The sequence below is a fragment of the Mustela erminea genome, chromosome 11 (assembly GCF_009829155.1).
Source record: "Mustela erminea isolate mMusErm1 chromosome 11, mMusErm1.Pri, whole genome shotgun sequence".
Lineage (NCBI taxonomy): Eukaryota > Metazoa > Chordata > Mammalia > Carnivora > Mustelidae > Mustela > Mustela erminea.
Window position 1 is genome coordinate 14,628,829 of NC_045624.1, and position 26,371 is coordinate 14,655,199.

The following is a 26,371-nucleotide window of genomic DNA, read 5'->3' on the forward strand; positions in this document are numbered from 1 at the left end:
AACAAAAAAACACACACACTTTGCAGAGGTCGGTGGGTATTCCTGTGAACTCACACTAGGACCAGTGATGATAGCTCAGAAGAGCCTCTGGCTTAATTTCATAGCTGTGGAACACAAGTTGAGTAATTTCATATAGTTCTAGTGCAGAATTTTGTTATCTACTTGAGCATTTTATATCTTCTTTTATGTTTGCTCTTTTCTCTATCCTGGAGGTATCTTAAAGGATACCTTACATTTCTGTTTCTGCCAGGGGTTGAACTGGGTGATAGCTCTCATGACCATATTTATATAAGGTGCATCCTGGTTTTATTAAGGAAACTCCTTTCCCCCCCTCATTTCCTATGCTGTATTTTTCATCCCTGTGACTTATTTTATAACCGGAAGTTTGTACCTCTTACTCCCCTTCACCTATTTTGCCCATCCCCCAACACCACCCCCAACTCTGGCAACACCGATTTGTTTTCTGTATTTATGATTCTGTTTCCTTCTCCCCCTCTTCCTCCTCCTCCTCCTTTCTGTTATAAGGAAATTCTTTGTGGCGGTAGAGGTGGGGTGGGGTGGGGTGGGGCAATGGTTTACATGCCATCATCTTAGAGTGAATTTTTGGCGGAGATTGTGTTACTGCATGTTGCCACTAGAGGGCAGCATCAGCTACCTTCTTGTTTGGAGGTGTGTTTCTACCCCGCCCCGCCCAGGTAAATCTGAAGCTGGCTTTTGCAACCTTAGCACTGTTGACTTTTGGGGTTAGATAATTATTTGTTTTGGGGGGCTGTTTAAGCAGTATTTTTGGCCTTTATCCATTAGATTCCTGTTGAAGACCAAAAATGTCTTTCAACTGTGCTGTGTGTTCCCTGGGGGATAAAACTTTTTGGGAACCACTGATTTAGGAGGTGTTTCTTAGAGCAATAAATTTTCCAGCTTGTTGGTCTCAGGACCCCTCTACAGTCTTCAGATATATTGAAGATCCCAAAGAACTTCTGTTTATGTGACTTATAGCTGTCAATATTTACCATATTAAAATCAAAACTGAAAAGAATTCAATATTTATGGATTCATTGAAAAATAACAATAAACTCATTTATGGTAACATAAATACCATATTTTCATCTGCCTGTAAGTAGATATAATTACTATAAATAGTTACATGTAATAACTATATATATGTATGTATAACTAAATAATACTGTTTTCCAAAGCGAAACAGAAAAAGTCATTCAGATGAATGACATTGTTTTATATTTTGAAAAATCTCTTTAATCTGTTGTAGAATCACATATCCTGTAGCCTCTGGAAAACTCCACTGTGCACCTGGGAGAGTATGAAAGTGAAAAAGGCAAAATAATGTCTTAATATTATTATGAAAAGAACTTTAACCTTCCAGGCTTCCTGTAGCTATTTAAATAATAATTCTTGAAAAACCCGACCTAATGGGAGTTTCTGACATTGAGCCAATCATTTTTTTTTTTTTTTTTTGTGGGTCCACTTTATTCTGGCGTATTTGTTGAGGAGAGAATATATTTTGTGACATCATTAACTATATGGGGTGGGTAACTTACCTACCCTATCTGCATTTTAGCTTTTTTCTTCTTATTTATGTATGACCTGGAGCTTTATAAAGAAACTTTAGGGGCACCTGGGTGTCTCAGTGGGCTAAAGCCTTCAGCTCACGTTATGTTCTTGGAGTCCTGGGATCGAGTCCTACATCGGGCTCTCTGCTCGGTAGGGAGCCTGCTTCCTCCTCTCTCTGTCTCTCTGCCTGCCTCTCTGCTTACTTGTGATCACTGTCTGTCAAATAAATAAATAAAATCTTAAAAAAAAAAAATTAAAAGATCCCGGTCAGCTCGAAAATCTTAATTCCCTGCTTTTGTTAGGGAAGAACAGATTTTAGAAGATGGAGGTCGCTGAAATACTCTGTTAACTTTAAGCTTTTCTCTCTCAGCTTTTCTATTGGAGATAAAGACATCGATTTCCAGAAAATGACTTGTAATTTTAATCCTATCCGACGCATATCCACGCCTTCGTCTGTCATAGTGCTGACCAATTTTGTCTTTGCCACGAGATGGATTTGGTACTGGAAGAGTCAGTCGGACAAATGGGTTGAATATGGAGAAGAGGTGAGTACCTTTCTCCTCATGGAGGCTCTTGACATCTTCAGAAAAATCGCTATAAAATGTTTGACGCAAGAGAGGACGGGGTAGGGGCGCCTGGGTGGCTCAGTGGGTTGGAGCCTCTGCCTTCGGCTCAGGTTGTGATCTCAGGGTCCTGGGATCGAGCCCCACATGGGGCTCTCTGCTCAGCGGGGAGCCTGCTTCCTCCCTCTCTCTCTGCCTACTTGTGATCTCTGTCTGTCAAATAAATAAAATCTTAAAAAAAAAAAAAAAAAAAAGAGAGGACGGGGTAGTGGCAATAGTGCTTTTTCATGTTCCGCACAGCTGTATTTGCATTTTTCTTAGCAAGCATACACTCTGTTGTCAGAAGCAACAGCGTCTGTGAATTATTTACAAGGAAACGCTTGAGACCTGAGTCAGGCCCACACCCTTCTATCCTCACAATCAGGGACCGAGGTGGAACCTTGAGCCAGCTTCCTCTGTGTGAGTTTGTAAACACACAGAGACTCCTGCTTCCAGCCGGTGGAGAAGGCAGGGTGTGAGAGATCAGAGGGCTGGTCTCCAGGATCCCGGCAGGGTCTGGAATCAGGCGGATGGGCAGGACCGGACCTGGAAGACGACAGGTGTACCTCCCCACTTCCCCACCCCAGGGACTTGGAAACAGATGGTAGAAGTTCAGATAAGGGAGTTACCTGACCCCCTTCTGCTGGGGTCATGATCCTGGGTCCCACATAGGGCTCCCTGCTCTCTAGGGGGTCTGCTTCTCCCTCTCTGTCTGCCCCCTGCTTGTGTGCTCGCTCTCCCTGACAAATGAATAAATAAAATCTTTAAAAGTAAACAAACAAATAAGTAAATAAAATAAAATAAAACAAGTTAAAAAAAAAATGAAGCCAGAGCCAAAATGGGGACAATGAAATGCCAGTGAAATGTTTTATTCCGCATAGACGTCGACGGGCCCTGAGTTTGGCTGTGAGCGGCCTCACACCCAGAGCACCAGGGGAAGCACCGTCTGTCACAGGATCAGCTGTGCCTCCCCAGGGAGAACACAGCAGTTCCTCAGAAGAAACGTTGCTTTTTTTCTGTCAATGGAAACTGAGGAGACCCTCTCCTCTGGGGCCACAGAGAGGGGAGCAGCCTGTGAGGTCCTCCCCAGGAGCCCTCCCGGCTCCGCTCTTTGTGGTACAGTGGTTTCCCTGCTGGCTTTGCAGCAGATCCGTGTCAGCAAACCGTCGCTCACAGAACCCAAACGAAGGATCGGGGGGTAGAGCAGAGCTGTCCTGTGGAAATAGGAGAGGGGCTCAAAGCCTTGTCTCTTGGTCTCTGTCCCCTTCACTCTTCTCTGTTCCGTGGTGGCTTGTAGAACAGGATGGAGTGAAAACCCCTGTGATGCCAACCACTGTCCTGGTTCTCTCCATGGTCCAGCCAAGGCTGATGTCAAAGTGCAGTTCTGTAAAAGTGATTCTGTGAGTTGATTGTGGAAATAGGTACAACAAACTCAAATTAATTAGCCTTGGTTAAAATAAAAATAAACCGTAGGCCTCAGTGGTTCTTATGTCAAATACTTGTGGCTTTTGGTTAAGAGAGGGAAGAGGGTTAGAAACGATTTGCATTCTAGGGACATCAGGGGTCCCAGAAGCCAAGGAGGACTGTCAGTGGGGAAATAGATGACATTTAAATGTACACAAGTTCCAGTGCTCATGTTCCCTAGTAAAACATCAGGAAATCGAGAAACTTCTTTTTTTTCTAATTATTAAAGATTTTATTTATTTATTTGACAGACGGAGATCACAAGTAGGCAGAGAGGCAGGCAGAGGGAGAGAAGGAAGCAGGCCCCCTGCTGAGCAGAGAGCCCGATGCTGGGCTTGATCCCAGGATCAAGCTGAAGCTGAAGGCAGAGCTGAAGGCAGAGGCTTAGCCCACTGAGCCACCCAGGTGCCCCAAGAAAATTCTGATGAAACTTTTTTTTAAAAAAAGGATTTCACTGATTTGTCAGAGAGAGAATGGGAGAGAGCACAAGCAGCGGGGAGGTGGCAGAAGGATAGAACGAACAGCAGGGAGAGGCAGAGAGAGAGGGAGAAGCAGATTCCCAGCTGAGCAGGGAGCCTGTTGTGTGGGGCTCTATCTCGGGGCCCCTCCCAGGATCATGACCTGAGCCCAAGGCAGACACCTAACCAACTGAGCCACCCAGGAGTCCTGTCTGATAGAACCTCTTGATACAAAGTTCTCCTTGGGACATTCAGTCAGAGTTCTAGAATGTAACCTGGAACTTTATGCAAACATGTAGAATGTTGTTGGATTCCTTTAATATGTGGCATATGTTCTTGGTGATGTGAATAAATTATGACTCCCTCATATTAATTAGACCCATCATTATATAAATTGAGTTGGCTCTTCTGTTTTTTTTTTTTTAAGATTTTATTTATTTATTTTGAGAGAGAGAACGAATAAGAGAGAACATGAGAGGGTAGAAAGTCAGAGGGAGAAGCAGACTCCCCGTGGAGCTGGGAACCTGAAGTGGGACTTGATCCCGGGACCGCAGGATCATGGCCTGAGCCAAAGGCAGTCACCAACCCGACTGAGCCACCCGGGTGCCCTCGGCTCTTCTATTACTAAAAAAACGAAGGAAAATAGGCCCTAGGTTTGATGTTTTCCTTGCTGTCTGTCCAGGTGAAGTAAAAATGGGTCAAGTCTGTAGCTTTTTGATGGCCTGGTTTGATCCAGTGTAGAGTTTAGACTATTTGGAGAGAAGAATGGACTGTATAGCCTTCAGATGGGGAGAGTCCTACAGGTTTTATTTCTTGCAGCTGAATTTTTAATAAAAGTTGGGGCAACTCAGATTTCTGGGTTAGGAGTCTCTCTAGTAGAAACTGGGAGAATGGCTTTGGCCAACCAAGGGTCGGTGCATCACCCAAGGCGAAGGCACGCCATCGCTCTAGAAACCAAGGCAGTGATGTGGGCACAGGGCAAAAGCCAGGACCCGGTTATGGAAATGGAGGTACACATTCAAGTCTTTTGGGAGAATAAATCATTGAAGGCCCTGTTGCTCATTCACTCCTTCACTTACTCAGAACTGGAGTATGGTGTGAGGAAAGGGCCCACAGGTGGACCAAGTGGGAGGCATACTGGGCTGTTCAGACACTCAGACACAGAAATTGCCTCACTCTGTCCAGTAGGACAATCACTAGCCACTTGTGGTGACTATTTCATTTTCATTAAATTCATTACATTCAAATAAAATGAACACTTCATTTCCTTGGTCACAGCAGTACCAGACAGCTACCTGTAGCTAGTGGCTATCAAACAGGAAAAGGCAAGAAAACATTTTCAGGGAAACATTCCAGAAAGTTCCAGCAGACAACCCGGGTGCAGACCCCAAAGCCTTGCTAGTTGAAGTCAGGTCCCAGACCAGCAACATGGGCACCACGGGAGCCCTCTGACAAGCAGAATTAAAAACCCTGTTCCCTGAATCTTGGTCTGCATTTTCACAGGATTCCCCGCCCCGCCCACCATGGTTCACACACAAATTAAAGTGTGAAAGGCTCTGGCCCAGAGCATGTGAGGTTCCTTCCAGCCAGGAACAGGGTCCTGCTGAGCTGAGCTGGTGGTGGAAGGACCCAGGACTTCATCTATCAGAATGGGAGGTTAGGACAGAGATTCGAGGTGGCAGACCAGGGTCCCCAGAGGTGACAGATCTGCCTTGCCGGCCCCTGTGTTCTGTGTCCGTAGGCATTTGCCCACATTGGCTGCTCTTTGGGATCCTAAGGGGGCATGTGACTCACCCCCCCTCATCGAATCGTGGCAGTCTTACTTCCTCCTGCCCACTGCTGGTGGCAATCTCCTGTACAATTACCTGGGTGGGTAATGTCCCAGCAGCTGTTGCAACAAACCCCTTCGAGGTGTGTCTTCATGGTTGGATGCTGTCATTCAGGAAGTTCTGCTAACGGGAGCCTCTGTGCCACTTCCAGCCCTCTGTCCTGGTTCTAGCTTCTGAACCTATTCTCGTTTTTTCCCGCTTTGCGCCGTGTGCGGATACCCGAACCCAGCTTCCCTGACCTCGCCGTAGTCCTCTCCAGGCTAAAGAGACCTAGTTCAGGGGACGCCTGGGTGGCTCAGTTGGTTGAGCAGCTGCCTTCGGCTCAGGTCATGATCCCAGTGTCCTGGGATCGAGTCCCACATTGGGCTCCTTGCTCGGCAGGGAGTCTGCTTCTCCCTCTGCCTCTGCCTGCCATTCTGTCTGCCTGTGTTCACGCTCTCTCTCTCTCTGACAAAAAAAAAAAAAAAAAAAAAAAAAAAATCTTTAGAAAGAGACCTAGTTCAGGCCTTTCTCCATCCAGGATGATTTACTTGGAGGCTTTCGAGGTGGCCCCTCCCTTTACATCCAGCAGGTGTGTTCACTGGGGAAGGGGAAGGGGGTGGGTGTAGCTGAGGTCTTGTCCTTAAAGAGAGGGGGAGACCCTCCCTGCCACCGGCTGGGAATTGTCTGTCATTAGCTCCTCCATTCTAGATCATAAGGAACAAGCGTCTCTTCACCGTTATGTATCAGGAACCCCTGCTTTTCGGGCTTACATCCAGTCCGCCCTGGTCTGCCACCCCGGCACAGGCTGTGGACAGTGGAATGGTGGCCTGGCTCGTCTCCTGACCAGAATCAACACACTTCCCTTTACCCCACTCATTCTGAGGCTCAGACCCTTCATACAGGCCTTGAGACCAGATTCTGTCTTCACACTGTTGGGGGGCTGTGCTCCTTTCTTCGTTCATTACACAGTCCCAGTGAGAGGCAAATCCAAGTGCTTTTTCAATGTTGTTGACCGACTGGAGGGTGGGGGTGGTCCATTTTATCTGCTTACTGTGGTTCAGGGCAGAGAAGAAGGGGTGGGTCGTCTACACTGGGACCACAGTGGGCCCATGGGAGCTTCCCTGCCTTTTAGGACAACTCCAGCCTGCTTCCCCACACGTGATGGGCTAAAAACAGCTACGGTGTCTGACTTCATGCCTGAGTGTTAGATTCTGCTCGACAGCGACGGCAGACATGATTTCTGTTCCGTGGGTTTAGGGGGCTCTGTATGCTTGGGTCTTATTTTATAGAAGGTGTGAAAAGGACATTGTAAAGAGCCCTGTTTTTCAGGCATCCCCCAAGCATAGGGTCCGTTTCTGAAAGTAGACTGGTCTCTTCTAGCCCCGTGATGGGGACACCACGAGACCATGTGACGTGGCCCCAAGCCGGCTGCCTTTGCAGTCTGGTTTGGGAGGCAAGATGCATTCCTGTTGAAATCCCATGGCTAAAATACAGTTGTGTGAGATATAATGGTTGAGGTTTCTCAAAAGCCTAGCCTGAAGTGTCTTTAACTTTGTTTTTGTTTTTTTTTTTTAAATTAGGCTGACAGTCACCAAGCTTCTAGCATCGACTCTTCCTACCTGGAGTCCTTCTTCCTGGGCCATCCCAGGGGTGTTGTGGTGTTCCACGTGGGCTCCCAGAACTACGAGCTGAGTTTCGCGGGTAAGACTTAGCATTTGGCAGTGATGCCCGTTGTTGGGATGTGGCATGCGGTGTCCACGTGGCGGTGGCAGTAGAGCGGAGGTGCAGGCCGTGCTTTTCAGCAAGGCCGGCAGCACGGTGGGGTGGCAGCCAGCGGCTGTCAGGAGACCTGTGCCCGAGAGCCTTGGCTCTGACAACAGCAGAGACTTTGCTTGGGCCCACTGGTGCCTTCAGAACTCTAGAACCTTGCTGTACCTTTTGGGCTTCATCATCGAAGTCACTGATCGTATCAATCTCCTTGACTGAGATTTGACCTTCTGCCATGTTTATCTGAGCCACCATGGAAAGGCCTTCCGCTTAGCTTCTGTCAGTGTGCTGCGTTTAGTAAGAGATCAGGGCAGGAACGGCCCTCCCTCTGAAGGTACTGTCCCATCGGCTGCACCCCTGGGATACTTCCTTGCATATGGTCGGATGGTGCCCCGGCACCCTGCAGGTGCTTTGAAAAAGGTAAAGACTTTCTCAGGTCCTTGGCATTCCAGGTGGCACCTGACATCTGTACCCTATGTCAGTTACTGTGTATTGAGGAATGTAGCTTCGAAAGGCCGTTACACCAATTAATGTATGTTGGAAAGCAGTCTGGTTCTCCGTATCAAGAGATAGTAAAAAATGCTTGCTCTAGGGTGCTTGGCTGGCTTAGTAGATCATGTTACTCTTGATCGCAGGGTCATGAGTTCAAGCCCCATGTTGGGCATGAAGCCTGCTTTTTCATTTTCTTGAGAATCATTCTAAGGAAATAATTCACCAGGAGGGGGGAAAAAAAAAGGCAATGAGCATAAAGATCTTTAGTAAAGCCCCTATTTGACATACTGCAGTAGAGAAGCAGCCTGTAGGTTAGCCCTGTAGCGACCAAACCAATAGCGGTATTAAATTTTGGTGGAGTACTGGTTAAAAATTATGATTATGAAAACTGCACAGTTGAAACCAAAATTTAATGTTGTTAAATGAAAAAGTCAGGAACCCCAAATTTAAACTTTCGTGCCTTTCTCTTGAGGTGTTGCATTTCAAATGAAAAGTTTTTTTTTTTTTTTTTAAAATGAGAAGTTTTTTTTTTTTTTTTTTTTTTTTTAATATGCATGGTAAAAGCAACAGTGTATGCACGTGGACCAAGGCCAGAAGGGAATAAGAAGAAACAGAAATCTCTTCTGTCGATGGTGAAATTAAGAATGGCTTAAATCAGGGACGCCTGGGTGGCTCAGTTGGTTAAGCAGCTGCCTTCGGCTCAGGTCATGATCCCAGCGTCCTGGGATCGAGTCCCGCATCAGGCTCTCTGCTCAGCGGGGAGTCTGCTTCTCCCTCTGCCTCTGCCTGCCTCTCTGTCTGCCTGTGCTCGCTCTCACTCTCCCTCTGAAAAATAAATAAATAAAATCTTAAAAAAAAAAAAAAAGAATGGCTTAAATCAAAAAAAATTATTTTCTTTGGTGGTTATTCTATTGTTTTGGCAATTAAAAAAAGGGGTGGCGAGAGGAGAACCAGCAATGTACCTTGTTCCCAAACCTGGAGAAATTTGAACTGCAGTTTTGTTCACCTGGTTCATAGAAACTAGTTCAGAGCAGTTTGTGGTATTCTAGGTGATTTTTTTCTTATTTCTTATATTCTGACATCCCTTAAACTGGTATTGGCGTGCCAGCTCTGTTGCTAGGCGCTGTTCTGGGTGTGGGCATCAGGCAATTTCTGAAAGTAATGACAGCTCTGGGGAAAACGAAGCAGTGTGATGGAGAAGCCAGGGAATTGGAGGAGTCCCTAGGAGAGCACCCAGTTTTGTCCGCGGAGGAACCCTTGGTAGGGAGGCCGCAGCCCGTGCACAGGGGAAGGCGAGCCCCCCCAAGAGAGGGAAGGGCTGGAGCTAAGACTGTGAACGGCGGACAAGCTGCAGGTTTCAAAGAACACTGAGAAGGTCTGTAAGAGACGAGAGCCGCACCAAGGGTTGGAACGGAGTGGTGCCACCAGGGCATTGACTTATTTATTTATTTTGAGGGGGATGTGGACGAGCGGGGGAAGGGCAGAGAGGGTCAGGCAGAGGGAGAAGGGAGTAGAGCGGATTCCTGCCTGATCCCACAGGCAGACTGGGGCTGGATCCCATGACCCTGCGATCATGACCTGAGCCGAAATCAAGAATCCCATGCTGAACCAAGTAAGCCACCTGGGCTCCCCACACCATCTCATTTTATCTTATTTATTTATTTATAATTTTTTTTTAAAAAAAGATTTTATTTATTTGTTTGATAGAGATCACAAGTAGGCAGAGCAGCAGGCAGAGAGAGAGAGGGAGAAGCAGACTTCCTGCTGAGCAGAGAGCCCGATGTGGGGCTCGATCCCAGGACCCTGGGATCATGACCTGAGCCAAAGGGAGAGGCTTTAACCCACTGAGCCACCCACGCGCCCCTCATTTTATCTTTTTATTGCTATGTTTGTTTCACTTTGCATCAACTATACTGAAGCATAATTGCTTCAATAAAATACTTCCTTTTTTTTTTTTAATTTTATTTAATTGAGAGAGCAAGCACACAGCTAAGGGGAGGGGCAGAGGGAGAAGACTGATGAAGCAGACTGTCGGCTGAGCAGGGAGCCAGACACGGGGCTTGGTCCCAGCACCGCAGGATCATGACCTGAGCGCCTGCTCAACCAACGGAGCCACCCAGGCGCCCCACATGCATTCATTTTAAGTGTGCGGTTGGGTGAGCACTGACATACAGATGCAACTGCTCTCCTGATCAAGCTCTAGAACATTCCCATCAGTCCCAAAAGTTTCCTCACACTCCTTTTGCAGTCAGTCTCCTCCGACCCCCATTCGTTCTGTGACCCTGTAGATCAGTTTTATCTATTCTAGGACATCATATAAAGAACAGCTTATGATATGAGCTCTGCATGGGGCTGACTTCTTTCACTCAGGATGTTTCTTAGACCTGTCTGTGTCATTGCACGTACAGTAGTTCTTCCCTTTTCAATGCTGAGTCATGCTTAATTTTAAGGCTATACCATGGTTTGTTTTTATCTATTCATACTTAGTATTTTTGGTTGTTCTTTTTTTTTCTTTTCTTTTTTTTTTTTTAAAGATTTTATTTATTAGTTTGATAGAGAGAGAGAGAGACAGTGAGAGAGGGAACACAAGCAGACGGAGTGGGCGAGGGAGAAGCAGGCTTCCTGCTGAGCAGAGGGTCGGAAGTGGGACTCCGTCCCAGGACCCTGGGATCATGACCTGAGCCTAAGGCAGTCGCTTAATGACTGAGCCACCCAGGCACCCCTTTTTGGTTGTTTTCACTTCTTGGTTATTAGAATAACGCCACTTGAATCATTTAAACGCAAGTCTTTGTGTGGGTGTAAGTTTTCATTTCTCTTGGTTAAGTACAAGAGAGCGGGATTGCTCAATCAAGTAGGTACTCTGTGTTTAACTTCGTAACAAACTGTCCAACTGTTTTCAAAGCGTTTGTGCCATTTTATACTTTCACTAGCAATGTAAGATGATTTCTTTTTTTTAAAAGATTTTATTTTATTAAATCAAATCAATTTTAATTAAATTTAATTAATTTAACAAAATCAATTTAATTTTGTTAAATTTAATAATTTAAATATTAATTAATGACTTAAATTAATTCAGTAATTGAATCAATTTTTTGATTAATTTAAACTTAATACAATTAAATTGATTTTGTTAAATTAAATTTTATTAAATTTTATTTATTTGAGAGAGTGAGAGAAAGCACAAGTGTGTAGGTGGGGGGAAGGGCAGAGGAGGAGGGAGAGAGAATCCTATGCAGACTCCCCGCCGAGAGCAGAGCCTGATGTAGGGCCCAGTCCCAGCATCTTGAGATCACAATCTGCGCTGAAACCAAGAATCAGATGCTCAGACACCCAGAAGATTTACTTTGTAAAGAGCTCCCTCTGGCTGCAACTTGGGCCTGGGTCAACAAGGTGCATGAATTGAAAATGACATTTCGGGGCACCTGGGTGACTCAGTGGGTCAAAGCCTGTGCCTTCCACTCAGGTCATGATCCCAGAGTCCTGGGATCGGACCGTGGGCTCTCTGCCCAGTGGGGAATCTGCTTCCTCCTCTGTCTCTCTGCCTACTTGTGATCTCTGTCTGTCAAGTAAATAAAATAAAATCTTAAAAAAAAAAAAAAAAAAAGAAAGACATGACGTTTCACACTTGAAGATCCTTCAAGATACAGCTACCACATTCCAACCCAGAATCACTGATGCCTGGTTCAGGGCAGCTTACCGAGAGGATGTCTTGTTATCTGGCTGCCCTCATCCTTCCCTTTACTCTCTGACTTTGATGTACAGATTAGATTGATTGCAGACTGCTCCTCTCATTGCCTCTTTGTTTCCTGGGTCTTATCAGAAGGGCAGGGAAGGATACAAGTTTTTAATCATGAGCAATTCCCATCCGAAAAGATTTTCTCTGTTCATACATTTTACAGTTCAGCCATGCATATTTGCTGTGGTACTAGCCTAAGGAAAATAACAGGAGGGGTGCCTGGGTGGCTCAGTGGGTTAAAGCCTCCGCCTTTGGCTCAGGTCATGATCCCAGGGTCCTGGGATCAAGCCCCGCATCGGGCTCTCTGCTCAGCGGGAAGCCTGTTTCCCTTCCTCTCTCTCCGCCTGCCTCTCTGCCTACTTGTGATCTCTATCAAATAGATAAATAAAATCTTAAAAAAAAATAACAGGACATAATTTTCTAGGACTAATTGTTGGTTTTTGTTTTCCTTTTTCTCTCTAAAGGCATGATTCAGACAAACGTAGCTTCCAAGACCCAAAAACGTGTGGTCAGAAGGCCAAAATTTATGTCGTACAAGGATGTGGAGCAGATTAAAAGTGGGTTCAGGTAAGTGTTTGGAAACACTGCGTCTGGCAGGCCCTCAAGACAGTCACCCACTGATCTCACCAACGGACTCGGCCAGTCTGTGCTCTTGAACTCTTCGTGCTTTCATTCCACGGTGGTTTCCTCTTGCATCATCTGTGCTCGTGAAGCAGTACAGGGGGCCCAGAAGGGTGGGCGAGCAGGAAATCCATCTCCCTGGGATTCGCAGGGGACGTGGGGCAAACCTCCCATGCCGGGGTCCCAGCTTCTTCACCGTGAATGGCGTGGTCGATGGGGTGAGCCTCGGGAGTAGTCAAGTGCACAGTTAAAGGCGTTTTGTTTTGTTGTGGGTTCTTCTGTGTGTCTTTAGTGCAGCTGAGTGGATTTAACAAGGGGAGGCGGCAGAGAAAGAAATGGAAGAAGAGAGGGAGGGATGTGTTAGCTGCCTGAGGGAGGAGATTTGGACAATGATACATGAGACGAAAGGGGACTGTTTAAAGGACACTTTGCTGTGGGGGTTCAGTGTCACCCTCCTCTGTCTGCTCCGGAAACTCAGTGAAATCTACATTGTTCCATGGTGGAGATGGGCGCTCCCCCCCCCCCCCCCCGGGTAATAATGTGGTTATGTAAAACAGACTTCAAGGCAGGTGGAAAATCAAGCATGGCATTTTTGTAATTGATTTATATAAATTTTCATCCAAACAAGGTATGTACATTGGATTTGGGTAGATTTGTCTCTTAAACCTCTTAATCTATTACATCCCCTCACTTTCTTTCTTTCTTTTTTTTTTTTTTTAAGAAATCGGGTGATTCATCCTTATAGAATTTCCCAAATTCAAAATATATCAAACTGTATGCCCATGGGGGCATCTGATAAGTAATTATCTGATAAGTAATTTCTGTGAGTTGATGGTTAGGTGTAGAGGCTTGATTAGACAGACTCAGGCTCCATTTTTGGTCAAGAAAACTATAGATGTGGTACTTTGCTTCCTGCCACACTATAGTAAGAAGTACGTAATGTCTAGTTGTCCTGTTGTTAATGATGGAGATGAGCTGAGGGCTTCAGGTCAGTCCAGTGTGACCCCTCTGTTCAGCATCTGATCTCTCACTGGCTCGTTATAGTAGCTAACGGGGGGGGGGGGGTGTCATTGTTTCAATCCATTATTTCACTAAGGGTTACAAAACGGTGGTTTTCTAATCCTGTCAGTTCTGCAGGTAATAGCTATGAATTGTCTATAAAGAAGACTTTTTCCTCCTGGATAACTGTACCCTGAAATACAGTTCCTACAGGAAAGACAGCAGAATTCTTCCCCTGTGCCTCAGCGTATCGCCCCCCTGACCCTGGGGCCTCAGTCTTGATTGTTTTGCATAGATGCTGTAAGATATCTTATTGCTCACATATTAGGTTCTCTGAAGGCTGGGCAGAAATCTAAAAAGGAATGAGTGCTTTGCATTTTAAGTCAGTGGGAAAATAACATTAATTTATCAAATTATGAATAATGACTTTTTTTTAAAAGCATGATTACTAGTACATCTACACCAGGAATATGCAGGAATATAACCCCAAATAAAGTACAAAGAAAAAATGCTCTGGGAAACCCTTGCTTTTTGGCTGGAATTTTGGGGATAGAACTTGGGCATATGGAACAGGGAATGAAGTGAATTCTTTCTCTTCTTTGTAGCTATCAGCTGGTGCCGCCACAGTCAGACCCTTTATCCCCGGCACTGCTTCCTCAGTGGGACTTTGGATCTGATGGCTATACGGTACTTGGTTTTTACCTTCTGGTGTATAAATTGTTTAAAGGCAGGGGGAAAGCATTTAGCTGTCAATGTGTATATTTGTTTGGATGAAAGGATGGATGGTTTCTGTAAAACTCTGGTCAAGATTCAGTGGCATCCCAGTGATAACGGTGTTACCTTCCCAGAGAACAACCGCCCTCTACAGGGTACCTCACCATCCAGCCACACACCATCTCTTACCGCACATCCTTACAACAACCTTCTGACATACACATTGTCATCTCCACTTCATGGATGGGAGCACTGGAAGTCCTTGTCTGTTAGCTGGAGTTCAAAGGCAGGCTTCTGTGGGACCCACACACTGCCTCACCTCATCACCTACCTTGGATGGGGCAGGACTCTTTCTAGATCACTTAGCTTGGGTGTCATGCTCCAGCTTTGGATGCAGGCCTCTCTGCTTGGGTGCCTTGCTCTAGCTTTAGGCAAGGAACTCACCGGGTCCTTCAAGTAAATCCGACACCTTCAGGGGGGTGTCCCTTTGCCTCTAAGCATAAAGCTAGCCCTAAGTCAGCCTGCATAGATGGGCCCAGGGCCAGCTAGTTCATTACTAAGATGTGGAGATCCTAAGCCAGCTTATCCCACCTGCTATCAGAGGCTTGGCAAGGACACTCCATGGTGTAGGGGGTCACGTGTGTGGATGTACATGCTTTCAATGTCTCCTGCTTCCCATTTTACATATTTTTTTCAAATTTTTTAGCTGTCAGATATCCCTTGTCGGGTTCTGGAATATGTCAAGATAGATACCTATTTTAAAGCTTCCATGAAGAATTTCAAGGTCGAAAGGATAAGGAAGATCAAGAGCACAAAGCTCTTGAGTGCTTTTGAAAGGTTGGTGGCCACCTTCTGGGGTTTTCTTTTCTTTTTTTTTTTTTTTAAACACAGAGTTTTGAAAGGATTAGTTAAGTGCTGCGGTTTAAAACCTATTCACTGGGACGGGAGTGGGGGAGGCGGGAAGGAAAAAAAAAAAAAACCAAACCTATTTACTGGTTTATTTTATAGTCAAGAGTTTCTTCAGTGTCTGGTTGTTCTTTTCATGTTGTAAACTCGAACTTCTCGCAGCTTCGGTGTTAGGACTCTCTGATTTAATGTATCTGTCGTTTAAAGGCCCTCATAAGTTTACTTTTCTGCACCTGGGGCATTCATGTTAGGAGCTCTGTTCTGAAAATGGGTGGAATCCCATTTTAAGACGATTAGACTTTATTGAGATTAGTGTCATTAACTAGAGTGAGAGAGGCATGCTCTGGGTATTAAGTCTCACATTTCCTCTGTTAGGAAAAAAATGAAGATGAACAACAGAAAGGAAGAAATCCTGTTTTATGCAACAGACTGCGTCCATCTGGATTCTATCTGCAGGGATAATTTTGACTGGCTCTTACATGGAGCTGGCAAACCCAAATATGGAAAAGGTTTGTGCTGGCATAGAGAAGCCTAACCAGTAGAGTCCTAACTTAGGCTCTGTTACGAGGTGGGAGCCATGGTTGCGTCCTAACCAGTGTGTGTGGCTTTTGGGTGCCTGGAGAATTCAGTTCATATTAACCTTAACTGCCCAAATTATAGGGGTATGTTGATATGGGACTTGATTGCCATAGCGTATCCTTGCTCCTGTCTTGGGTTTTTTGGGAGGTAGAAGGATGGAAGCATCTCGTACATGCTTGTGACCTCTTCTAACTGTTGGCTACATTGTCTACCATTACTGCTCACTTTTACCAGTGGCTTGTCTGACTTAAGTCCAATCCTGCGAAGCCGCTACAAGTAGCCTGCCATTGCCACTGATGGTTTTTTATTTTTATTTTTTTTTAAGATTTTATTTATTTGAGAGAGAGTGTGTGAGCAGAGGAGAGAGGCATAGGAGAGAGAAGCAGGCTCCCACTGAGCAGGGAGCCCCATGATGTGGGGCTCGATCCCAGGACCCTGGGATCATGGCCTGAGCTTAACGCAGACCCTTAACTGACTGAGCCCCCCAGACGCCGCCCCCCCCCCCCCCCGCTCATTTTTAAATAAGATTGTTTTTTGGTGTTGGGTTGTAGTGTCCATGTAATTCCCAAAACAAGCAAACACCACGAATCACTCATCTTAAGAGAACAACAAATAGTGTATCAAGTTTCAAAGTGGGCTCAACTCATACAAGGAAGATTAAATTCACACACACTGCGGAAAGCAAAAAGCCAGTCAGTCAGCCGAAAAATATTTTCGAGTGCTTTTTATACACTAGATATGGGGGGGATATTGTGGTGAACAAAGTAGACATGGCCCCCATTAAAATCACTTCACATAATTAATCAAATGATGGCAAATGTGCAACTACTGTAGAGGGAGTGAACAGATTCTGTGGACACCTAGCCTGGCTGGAGAGCGGTTCCCAAGGGAAGGCACAGGAAGGATCATCTACACTGCAGAGTCCTTGTGGGGAGTGAGCAACAAGTGGTGCAAGGCGCCACAGGAAGGTGTTGAAACTTGACCCTGAGAGCATGGGAAGCTAATGAAGGAGCTTAAGGGGGAATGACTTGATGAGAATTTCATGTGTATTAAGTTTAAATGCATGGATGAAGGGGCACCTGGCTGGCTCAGTTGGAAGAGCATGCGACTCTTGATCTCAGGGTTGTGAGTTCAAGTCCCATGTTGGGTGCAGAGACTAGTTAAATAAATAAACAAACTTAAAAAAAAAATGCCTCACTAAAAACTTACTTAGAAAAGTTTGGAGAAAGCAGGATGGCCACCTTGAGTGAAACAGGTCTCTCTTATGTTAGAACTCAAAGGAAAATTTACTGCAGAAAATGGAAATATGATGGGACGCCTGGGTGGCTCAGTTGGTTGAACAGCTGCCTTCAGCTCAGGTCATGATCCCAGCATCCTGGGATCGAGTCCCACATGGGGCTCCTTGCTCGGCAGGGAGCCTGCTTCTCTCTCTGCCTCTGCCTGCCATTCTGTCTGCCTGTGCTCGCTTGCTCTCTCTCTCTGACAAATAAATAAATAAAATCTTTAAAAAAAAAAAAAAAGAAAATGGAAATATGGTACACGTTTTCTTCAGTTTTGGCCCTAATTGGTTCTGATAGTGACATGCATGGGCGGATAGTCTGTTTTTCCTATTTTGTACATGAAGGGGCACTGGTATCCTCTGAAATAAATCTTGATAGTTGATAGTGTTACTTACTGTCACTTTTCCTTTAGCTTTATAAAAGAGGAGAGAGTTCCTGATAGCCAAGAAAACACAGGCAGAGATGCAGTCTGCGGTTCTCACGGACGGGCAAGGTGTCTGTCCGGGAACTGTGCCCCTTTTTCCCATGCCACCCTCCCTTGAGAAGGTGGTGATCCTTCTACTCAGCCTGTCTCCTGTTACCCAGAGTTAGGAAGTGGATTTTTTTTTTTTTTTTACGATTTTATTTATTTATTTGATGGAGAGAGAGATCACAAGTAGGCACAGAGGCAGGCAGAGAGAGAAGGGGAAGCATGTTCCCTGCTGAGCAGAGCATCCGATGCAGGGCTCAATCCCAGGACCCTACGATCATGACCTGAGCTGAAAGCAGAGGCTTAACCCACTGAGCCACCCAGACGCCCTGGTGTTTTGTTTGTATTTATTTTTCATACCAGCTTGCCACTGCCATCACCCGTGATGGTACCAGTCCCGGCTAGATAGGCGGGTATGAACCGTGGTGCCCATTATCTTAAAAAAAGTTCAGGCAGTTGTCCTAAGGGAGGCCAAGCAGCGGACCTCAGACATACTGCTTCCCGCTGAGAAACCCATGAAACCTCTCCCTAGGCTGTTCTCTGCCTATGTGACTGTGTTAAGAAGAGTATTAGGAGAGTAAGATGTGCCTGGAAAGACCGGAGGGCTCTGGGCTACTTTTGATAAATTGAAGGCGGGAAGAGGGCGTGTGATGGGAGATGGCGGATTGGAGGGGAAGACAGGTCAGGAGGAGACTTGCTAAGAGCCGGGAAGCGGAGCAGACCTGAGCAGAGTCTGTACTGAGAAGGACAGTAGTTAGGGAAAAGCCAGCCAACCTCCCAGTCAGAGGAGACGATGAAAACTCTGATTTGGATAGTAAGTGGAAGCAAGGTGAAATTAGAAACAGAAGCACTTGTTTGGGGGTGGAGCTATGCAAAGAAGGAGGGGTCCTGGTGACAGACTGGATTCTAGAGGCCCGATGGGGGGCATATAAGGCCTCAGAACATATTTGGGATCTAGGGTGCTGCAGATATGGACAGCTATAAAATCTGCCGAGATTCTGCAATCCAGGGACTGCCCAGTGGTTGGAAAGAAAGAAACCAAAAATGTTATTTTTGATAATATGAGTGTCTACGTAGAAAACCAAAAAGAATCTACGGAGAATTGGAATGGTGGTATTCTAGCCCTAAAATGGGACACATGCGTTCCCAGCCACTGGACTCCTGTCCGTCATCCCTGACAGGCCCAGCAAGCTAGAGCCTGGATGCCTGAGTAACCCAGTTAGAGCCAACTTGACCCTTTTGGACTCCCAGCCTAGAACAAGGTCCCTTTCCCTGGTCTTATTCAGAGTTCTTTCTAGTTAACAAAACCCATTTTCTGCAGTATGTATCCAGATCCTTTTTTGGTCATCAAAAGCTGACTATGATTCTTTCTTTTTCCTTAAGAAACCTCCAGTGGTTCTTACTCTCTCTGAGGCAAAGAATATATCTGGCTAAAATAAAAGATGGTGATAATATAAAGAATTGTAAAAAGAAAAAAAAAAAGCATGATATTATCCCATTAAGTCAATTATACTAAATAAATGAAAAAAATGAATAAAATAGATTATAGGAAGATAGCATATTGTGAAGTCTAGGCAAAAACCAAACCAAACCAAAACAGTTGGGAGAATAGTGTTTATGAAGGCTGAAAATTGACAAAGGCCAGGAGGGCTGTAGACAGCACAGGGCATTTAAAGTCTGGTAGGAATGACAAAGGAGAAGTTTGGAGCTGGAGGTCAAGATCCAATCCTGACACACCTCGCAGGCCATGCGAAGGGGAGGGAATTAATCCAGAGGGCAATCACAAACCACCAGGGACTTTGAGAAGGAAGTACCAGGACTCGGGCTACACATAAGAAAGGATAGGCAGGGTCAAGCCTATAGGGGGAGAGAGTAGGTAGGGAGGTCATTTCCAGAGTCCAGGCCATCGGGTGCCTGAATGGCTCAGCTGGTGAAGCAGCTGACTCTTGGTGGAGGTCAGCTCAGCTCCTGATCTCAGGGTTCTGAGGTCGAAGTCCACCTCGGGCTCTGCGCTCAGGGTACAGTCTGCATAAGACTCTGTCCTCCCTCTGCTCACTGCCCCCCAAATAAATAAATAAATCTTGAATAAAAAAAAAAAGAAAAAAAAGAAGAAGAAGAGTTCAGGCCAGAAGTGAGGGCGGCCTAGATCCAAGGAGAAGGATGAAGGGATAAAGAGGATGTTGGGGTTCAGGGAATCTGTCACTCATAAGAGGTTTTAGGAGAGTGGGCTATAAGGTTGGCTCTTCAGGTTGGCTCACTTAAGCAAATGTAGATTCTAGATTATATAAAAGTGATTTTTAAGAACACTTGATGATAAAAATAAATAATAAAAAATTAAAATTAAAAAAAAAACACCTGATGATCCATTTTAAATATCAGTTCTTTATGGTAATAGTTACTCTTTTCTGAATGGGAAATGATAAAGATACCCTCCAAAGGCCTAGAGTAACCGTATAAATGTAACTATATATGTATGTTGTCATTGGCTTCACTTATCTTTCATTTGGTTACTACTGATAAGCAAAAATAGCTGATTAGGGGTGCCTGGCTGCCTCAGGCAGTAGAGCGTGCAACTCCTAATCTCTGGGCGCCCGTGAGCTCAAGCCCCACATTAGGCATGGAACTTACTTAAAACAAACAACAAACCAACCAACCTGGGGGCACCTGGGTGGCTCAGTCGGTTAAGTGTCCCAGCCCTAGACTTCAACTAACTCAGGGTCGTGAGATCAAGCCCCAGGTCTGGGTCTCTCTGAGTGTGGAGGCTGCTTGAGGTTCTCTCTCTCCCCCCTACCATCCCCTGCTTGTGTGTGCTCACCTCTCTCTCCAAAATAAATAAATCTTGAAAAAAAAAATAGCTGAGTAATCAAATCAGTACTGAGACTTAATTAGAAAACAGAAACAACTAATTAAGAAATAACAAAAGTAACTCAGTGCCGTTAAAATAGGTACAACTATCTCTGAATGTTGCAAATAGGTTTTTACGGCTTTGTCAAGCAATAAAAATGCACACTCAACCAAAAAAATGCACACTCAAGAGAAATATGGATGGAATTTTTGTCTGTTGACTTTATTCCATTTGCTTTAAGTCAAATATATCTTTACCAGTAACTCCATACTATTTATTTGACACCTTTTACATGCGTAAGTGGAGTTCACTTGTCTGGAAAGATTCGCTTTCTGAAAGACAACTTGGAATTGGAAAGAGTGAACAACTGTGTTATGAGTAGCCTACGTTGTTTTCTTAAAATTCCTGTATTGAAGATTGTGTATGTTTTTTCTTGGGAGCTTCTCAGAAACATTTAGTCTTATTTCAAAACAGCGGGTTTTTTTTTTTCCCCTCAGCCCAGCAAGTGTGGAGTGGGAGTAAAGAGACACTAGAGGCAGGCAGCGAGAAGAAAATTAGCAGTTTTAGGTGGAAAACAAGAGGGGGAATGATCTGCAAGACACAAACATAACATTTTTCTTCCGTGCTGTGCATAGACCATCAGTATAGGAGTAAATGGCTCCATCCCCCTTAGTAACTCAACAGGGCGTCCCTATAATGTAACACCATATATCAGAATTAATATCTGCATCTGATGCATCAGGACAAAAAAGGGCAAAATGACTTGTTCTGCTTTTTACATCAGAGAAATGTATGTGTGTTAGAAAGGTTTTCTTACAAAACAGCCTAAGTTGTTCAGAAGTTCCAGAAACTGACATATGAGGAATGGCTCTTTGCAGACACCAAGAAATGACTTGTGACTATACTATGATGCACAGAGCCAGGTAATGTGATACAGAGTTTGTGGAGGGTATCCATCAAAAGAGAGAGAATAAAAATAAAGAAGGTACAGGGGCTCCTGGGTGGTTCAGTTGGTGAAGTGTCTGACTTCAGCTCAGGCCGTGATCTTCAGGTTCCAGGATCAAGCCTTGAGTCAGGCCCCCTGCTCAGTGGGAAGTCAGCTTCTACCTCTCCCTCGCTTTCTGTCCCTCCCCCCACTTGTGCTTTCTCTCTCTTTCAGATAAATTAATAAAATCTTTTTTTTTAAATATTCTTTATTTATTTGACAGAGAGAGAGAGAGAGATATCACAAGTAGGCAGAGAGGCAGGCAGAGAGAGAGGGGGATGCAGGTTCCCCGCTGAGCAGAGAGCCTGATGTGAGGCTCGATCCCAGGACCCTGAGATCATGACCTGAGCCGAAGGCAGAGGCTTAGCCCCCTGAGCCACCCAGGTACCCCAATAAATAAAATCTTTGAATAACAGTGAAATAAAGAAGGCACAGCCTCTGTAATCAGGGGATAGCAGAGTGGTATAGAATATATCTGTAGTAGGTCGTCTGGTAAAACAGGAGCTGAAACTGGCTGGGGAGGAGGGTTGTTGGCAGTGACAGAGGTAGAGTAGGTGGCGCAATGGAATTGTGGGATGATGATTGTCATTTGTGTCCTTGGTCATTTTCCAATTGTCTACTGGCCTACTTTGTAAGATTAGAAAAAGGTCCATATGGTCACTGTCTTTGAAATATAAGCTTGTTTTGGTCACACATCAGTTAAAAAAAAAAAAAGACAAAAGTACAACAGGAGAAAAATGTAGACAAGCTGTTCCAAGAAAGAGCATATTAAGTATGCCAATAAGCCTATGAAAAGATGCTTCATGTCACTAGTATTAAGGGAAATGCATATTATAATCAGATTTTTTTTTTGGTGCTTTGTATTGACAAAAATTAAAAGGATAGTTGATACCCAATGTTGGCAAGGTTTGGAGCAATGGGAGTTTCTCTATCGCTGGTAAGATTTTTGGACTGCTTCTGGAAGGCAGTTTGTAATAATTTGTCGAAGTGTAATACGCCCAGGTCCTTTGACTCAGCTGCTACAGTTTTCTAGTCTGTTCATGGAAATACTTACACAGGCTCTCAAAGGCATATTTACTAGGATGTCAAGCATTTATTTAGAAGTGTTCTTGGTAATGGCAAAAAATTGAAAATAACCTACATGTTAATCAATACAAGAGTTAAATTACAATACATCCATACAATGGAATCCTGCGCAGCCACTAAAAAGAATGAGGTGGGGTTAAATGGGGTGACAGTGAAATTTCTAGGACTAGAGTGTTAAAAAATTGCAGAACAGTTCATACAGTATAATCCTACTAATGAACAAATAAAAGGACATTAAACCGTATCAGAGTAAATGTGTTATATATGTATGTAAATGCCTGGAAACAGGTGAGAAGCCCCACCAAGTCAGTGTTTGGGAGGGACAGCAGGTCAGGAAATGGCAGGTCAGTGTAGTGGACTTTCGTTTCTTTCTTTCTTTTTTTTTTTTTTTTAAAGATTTTATTTATTTATTTGACAGATAGCGATCACAAGTAGGCAGAGAGGCAGGCAGAGAGAGGAGGAAGCAGGCTCCCTGCTGAGCAGAGAGCCCAATGTGGGGCTTGATCCCAGGATGCTGGGATCATGACCTGAGCTGAAGGCAGAGGCTAAACCACTGAGCCACCCAGGCGCCCCTGGACTTTTGTTTCTTATTCCAAATAGAGTTGAACGTCATTTACCCAGAATATCCAGTATCTGACCTCTTCGGGATAAGCAGTAGTTCTGGAATTCAAACATCTAAATTATTTTTTTAGAAAATCAGTAATAAAAAAAAATAAGGTAAATGAAAAAATATTAAGCACTTGTTACCATAAATAAAATAAATTCATTTTACTAATTAACTTTTGCATAGAAAATCAGAATTCACAAATATATATGCATTTCTTTTATTTAATTTTAATTTTATTTATTATTTTTTAAAAGATTTTATTTATTTATTTGACAGAGAGACAGATCACAAGTAGACAGAGAGGCAGGCAGAGAGAGAGGAGGAAGCAGGCTCCACAATGAGCAGAGAGCCCGACGCGGGGCTCAATTCCAGGACCCTGAGATCATGACCTGAGCCAAAGGCAGAGGCTTTAACCCACTGAGCCACCTAGGCGCCCCTGTTTTTTAATTTTTTTTTTTAGAGACTTTTTTTTTTTTTTTAAGATTCTATTTATTTATTTGACAGAGAGAGATCACAAGTAGACAGAGAGGCAGGCAGAGAGAGAGAGGGAAGCATGCTCCCCGCAGAGCAGAGAGCCCGATGCGGGACTCGATCCCAGGACCCCGAGATCACGACCCGAGCCCAAGGCTGCGGCTTAACCCACTGAGCCACCCAGGCGCCCCCCCTATTTTTTTAATTTTTAAAAAGATTTTATTTAGCACGAGCAGTGGGGGTAAGGGCAGAGGGAGAAGGAGAAAGGATCTCAAGCAGACTCCCCTGTTGAGCAGGGAGCCCTGTTGAGCAGGCTCAAATTTTGAGCCTGAGATTATGACTTGAGCCGAAATCAAGAATCAGATGCCTAACTGATCAAGCATCCCAGGTATCTCCACATTTCTTTCAAAAAGACAGAGAAATATGGGGTGTCTGGGCAGCTCAGTCTGTTAAGCAGCTAATTTCAGCTCGGGTCATGAGCTCAGGGTCCTAGGATGAAGCCTGGTGTCAGGCTCCCTGTTCAGCGGGGAGTCTGCTTCTCCCCTTCCCCTCTGCTCACACCCTCCACCCCCCACGCTGTCTCTCTCAAATAAATCAGTCTTTTTCTTTTTTAAAGATTTTATTTATTTATTTGACAGAGAGCACAAGTAGGCAGAGCAGCAGGCAGAGGGAGAAGCAGGCTCCCCAGGGAGCAGGGACCCCTATGGGTGGCTTGATCCCAGGACCCTGGGATCATGACCTGAGCCAAAGGCAGCTGCTTAACCAACTGAGCCACCCAGGTGCCCTCAAATAAATAAATCTCAGAGAGAGAGAAGCATCTGGCAATGACAAAAATTAAAATAGGAAATTTCAGTTTGTCAAGAGATCGTTGTTGATCGATTGAGTACAGAAACCTCAGTGATGCAGGGGCACGTGGATGGCTCAGTCCGTGAAGCCTCAGTCTCTTGATTTAAGCTCAGGTCATGATCTCGGGGTTGTGAGATGGGGCCCTGCCTGGGCTCAGTGCTGAGAGAGGAGTCCTGCTCGGGATGCTCACCCTTCTTCTGCCCCTCCCCCCGCTGCACACACGCATGCGCGTGTACTCTCTTCCTCTCAAATAAATAAACACAGTGTAAAAAGAGAGCGAGAGACCTCAGTGATACAGAGGTTGTTCTAAGGTTGTGGACGATAGATCAACTGTTTTGGAAAGGTCTGCAGGGTCCATTGCTGGCCCATGCTGTGCTTCCCTCTTTCACATTTTGAGACCTTCCCATCAGTAGTAAATGACCTTTGTTCCTTAAAATGTACACAACAGAAAACGGCCTCTGCTGAAGGATCTTTGGTCCAACAAGTTCCAAATCAGCTCAACCTGCATGATTTGCACGAGTTGGGCTGCTCACACCATCCCTGGGAGCCGCTGCACAGAGGCATGCCTGTTGTTTCAGTAGGGTTATATAGTGGATTCAGATTTACTTGCATCATAAACATTTTTTTTGGTACAAAGGAAAGTTGATAAGTATCATCAATAAGGTGTTGCTGACACATGCTTAGGGAACGCCTATCATCTGATGTTACATAAATAATCTTACAAACTACATGCCTTCTTTCATAATAATTCTTTACCCTTTCTCTTTTTCTGATTGTTTCTAGGCATTTACTTCACAAAAGATGCCATCCATGCCCATAAAAATTGCCAGTGTGATACCAAAAACATCGTTATGTTCGTAGCTCGAGTCCTGGTTGGAGATTTTACTCAAGGAGAGATGGGAAGCATTAGCCCTCCCCCACCGCCATATAACAGCTATGTGGATATAAGGTCGAATCCCTCCGTTTTTGTTATCTTCGATAAAGATCAGATTTACCCAGAATATGTGATCGAATATACTGAACTAGACAAAAGCTGCGTGATTAGTTAGGAGTGAAGAATACAGTGTCATAAAGAAGGGCATCACCCGGGACACCTGGGTGGCTCAGTTGGTTGGACGACTGCCTTCGGCTCAGGTCATGATCCCGGAGTCCTGGGATCGAGTCCTGCATAGGGCTCCCAGCTCCACGGGGAGTCCGCTTCTCTCTCTGACCTTCTCCTCGCTCATGTTCTCTCTCTGTCTCTCTCTCAAATAAATAAAATCTTTAAAAAAAAAAAGAAAAGAAGGGCATCACCCTTCTGTTCGCCTACAGAGCCAGATTGCCCCAGATTGTAACATTTTTACATTTCTCGTCTAGTTATCAAATGCCTTAGATCAGTGGTTCCCAAACTTTGCTCCACATTTGAACTGTCTGGGAAGCTTTTTAACAAGTCCAGTGTTCAGATCGTACCCCATGCCAACTAAATCACTGTTTCTGGTGTGAGAGCTCGGGCAGTGGTATTTTTTAAAATCCCAAGGATTCGAATGTGTCCTAGAGTTTGGGAACCACTGTCTTAAGGTATAACTGGGAAAGATGATTTCTAAAACGTCTGTTAACAAGTTTCTCTCCCAGCTCCTCTTCGTTTACTGTAGGGCATGGTTTGGTTTTGGTTATGTTGAAAGAAAACCGAGTTGGGGCACACATTTCTTCGTTCATTTAGGGGCTCCATCCACGTTGGTTCTCTGGAATGCAATGAAAGGAGCCACAAAGGGGGGCTCAGAGAGAAGCAGCCAGCTGGAGTTCATTGCCCATGTGGGTTCTTTATATAATTATAACAGAGTAGATATTTATATTCTAGTATATGATTATAGAGAAGGTTTTCAGATTGGACTTTGATGAAATGTCTGTATTGTGGGGGGTCTGAGTTGCAGTAACCAAACTCACAGAAGTATGACTGATAAACCTGAGTGCTCTTGTAGTCGTTCGCTGTTGTGGGTGAGGCTCACCGTAGAATTAGGAGCCAGGCCATCCCTACTGAAGGATGGGCCCCTTAAGGAGGCGAGATATGTTTTCCGGTGATCATGT

The 26,371-nt window shown here is 44.8% G+C and overlaps 1 protein-coding gene across 1 annotated transcript in view; it reads left to right on the top strand.

The window, feature by feature from the left end:
* The window catches only part of ZC3HAV1 (zinc finger CCCH-type containing, antiviral 1), a 55,530-nt gene extending 30,062 nt beyond the window's left edge, over positions 1 to 25,468 (top strand). Inside the window, 7 exon segments of the mRNA XM_032305563.1 lie at positions 1,940 to 2,114; positions 7,485 to 7,605; positions 12,364 to 12,466; positions 14,125 to 14,206; positions 14,940 to 15,070; positions 15,515 to 15,648; positions 25,091 to 25,468. Of these exon segments, the coding sequence (XP_032161454.1) occupies positions 1,940 to 2,114; positions 7,485 to 7,605; positions 12,364 to 12,466; positions 14,125 to 14,206; positions 14,940 to 15,070; positions 15,515 to 15,648; positions 25,091 to 25,356 (1,012 nt within the window). The 3' untranslated portion in view covers positions 25,357 to 25,468.
* Positions 25,469 to 26,371: the final 903 nt, after the last annotated feature.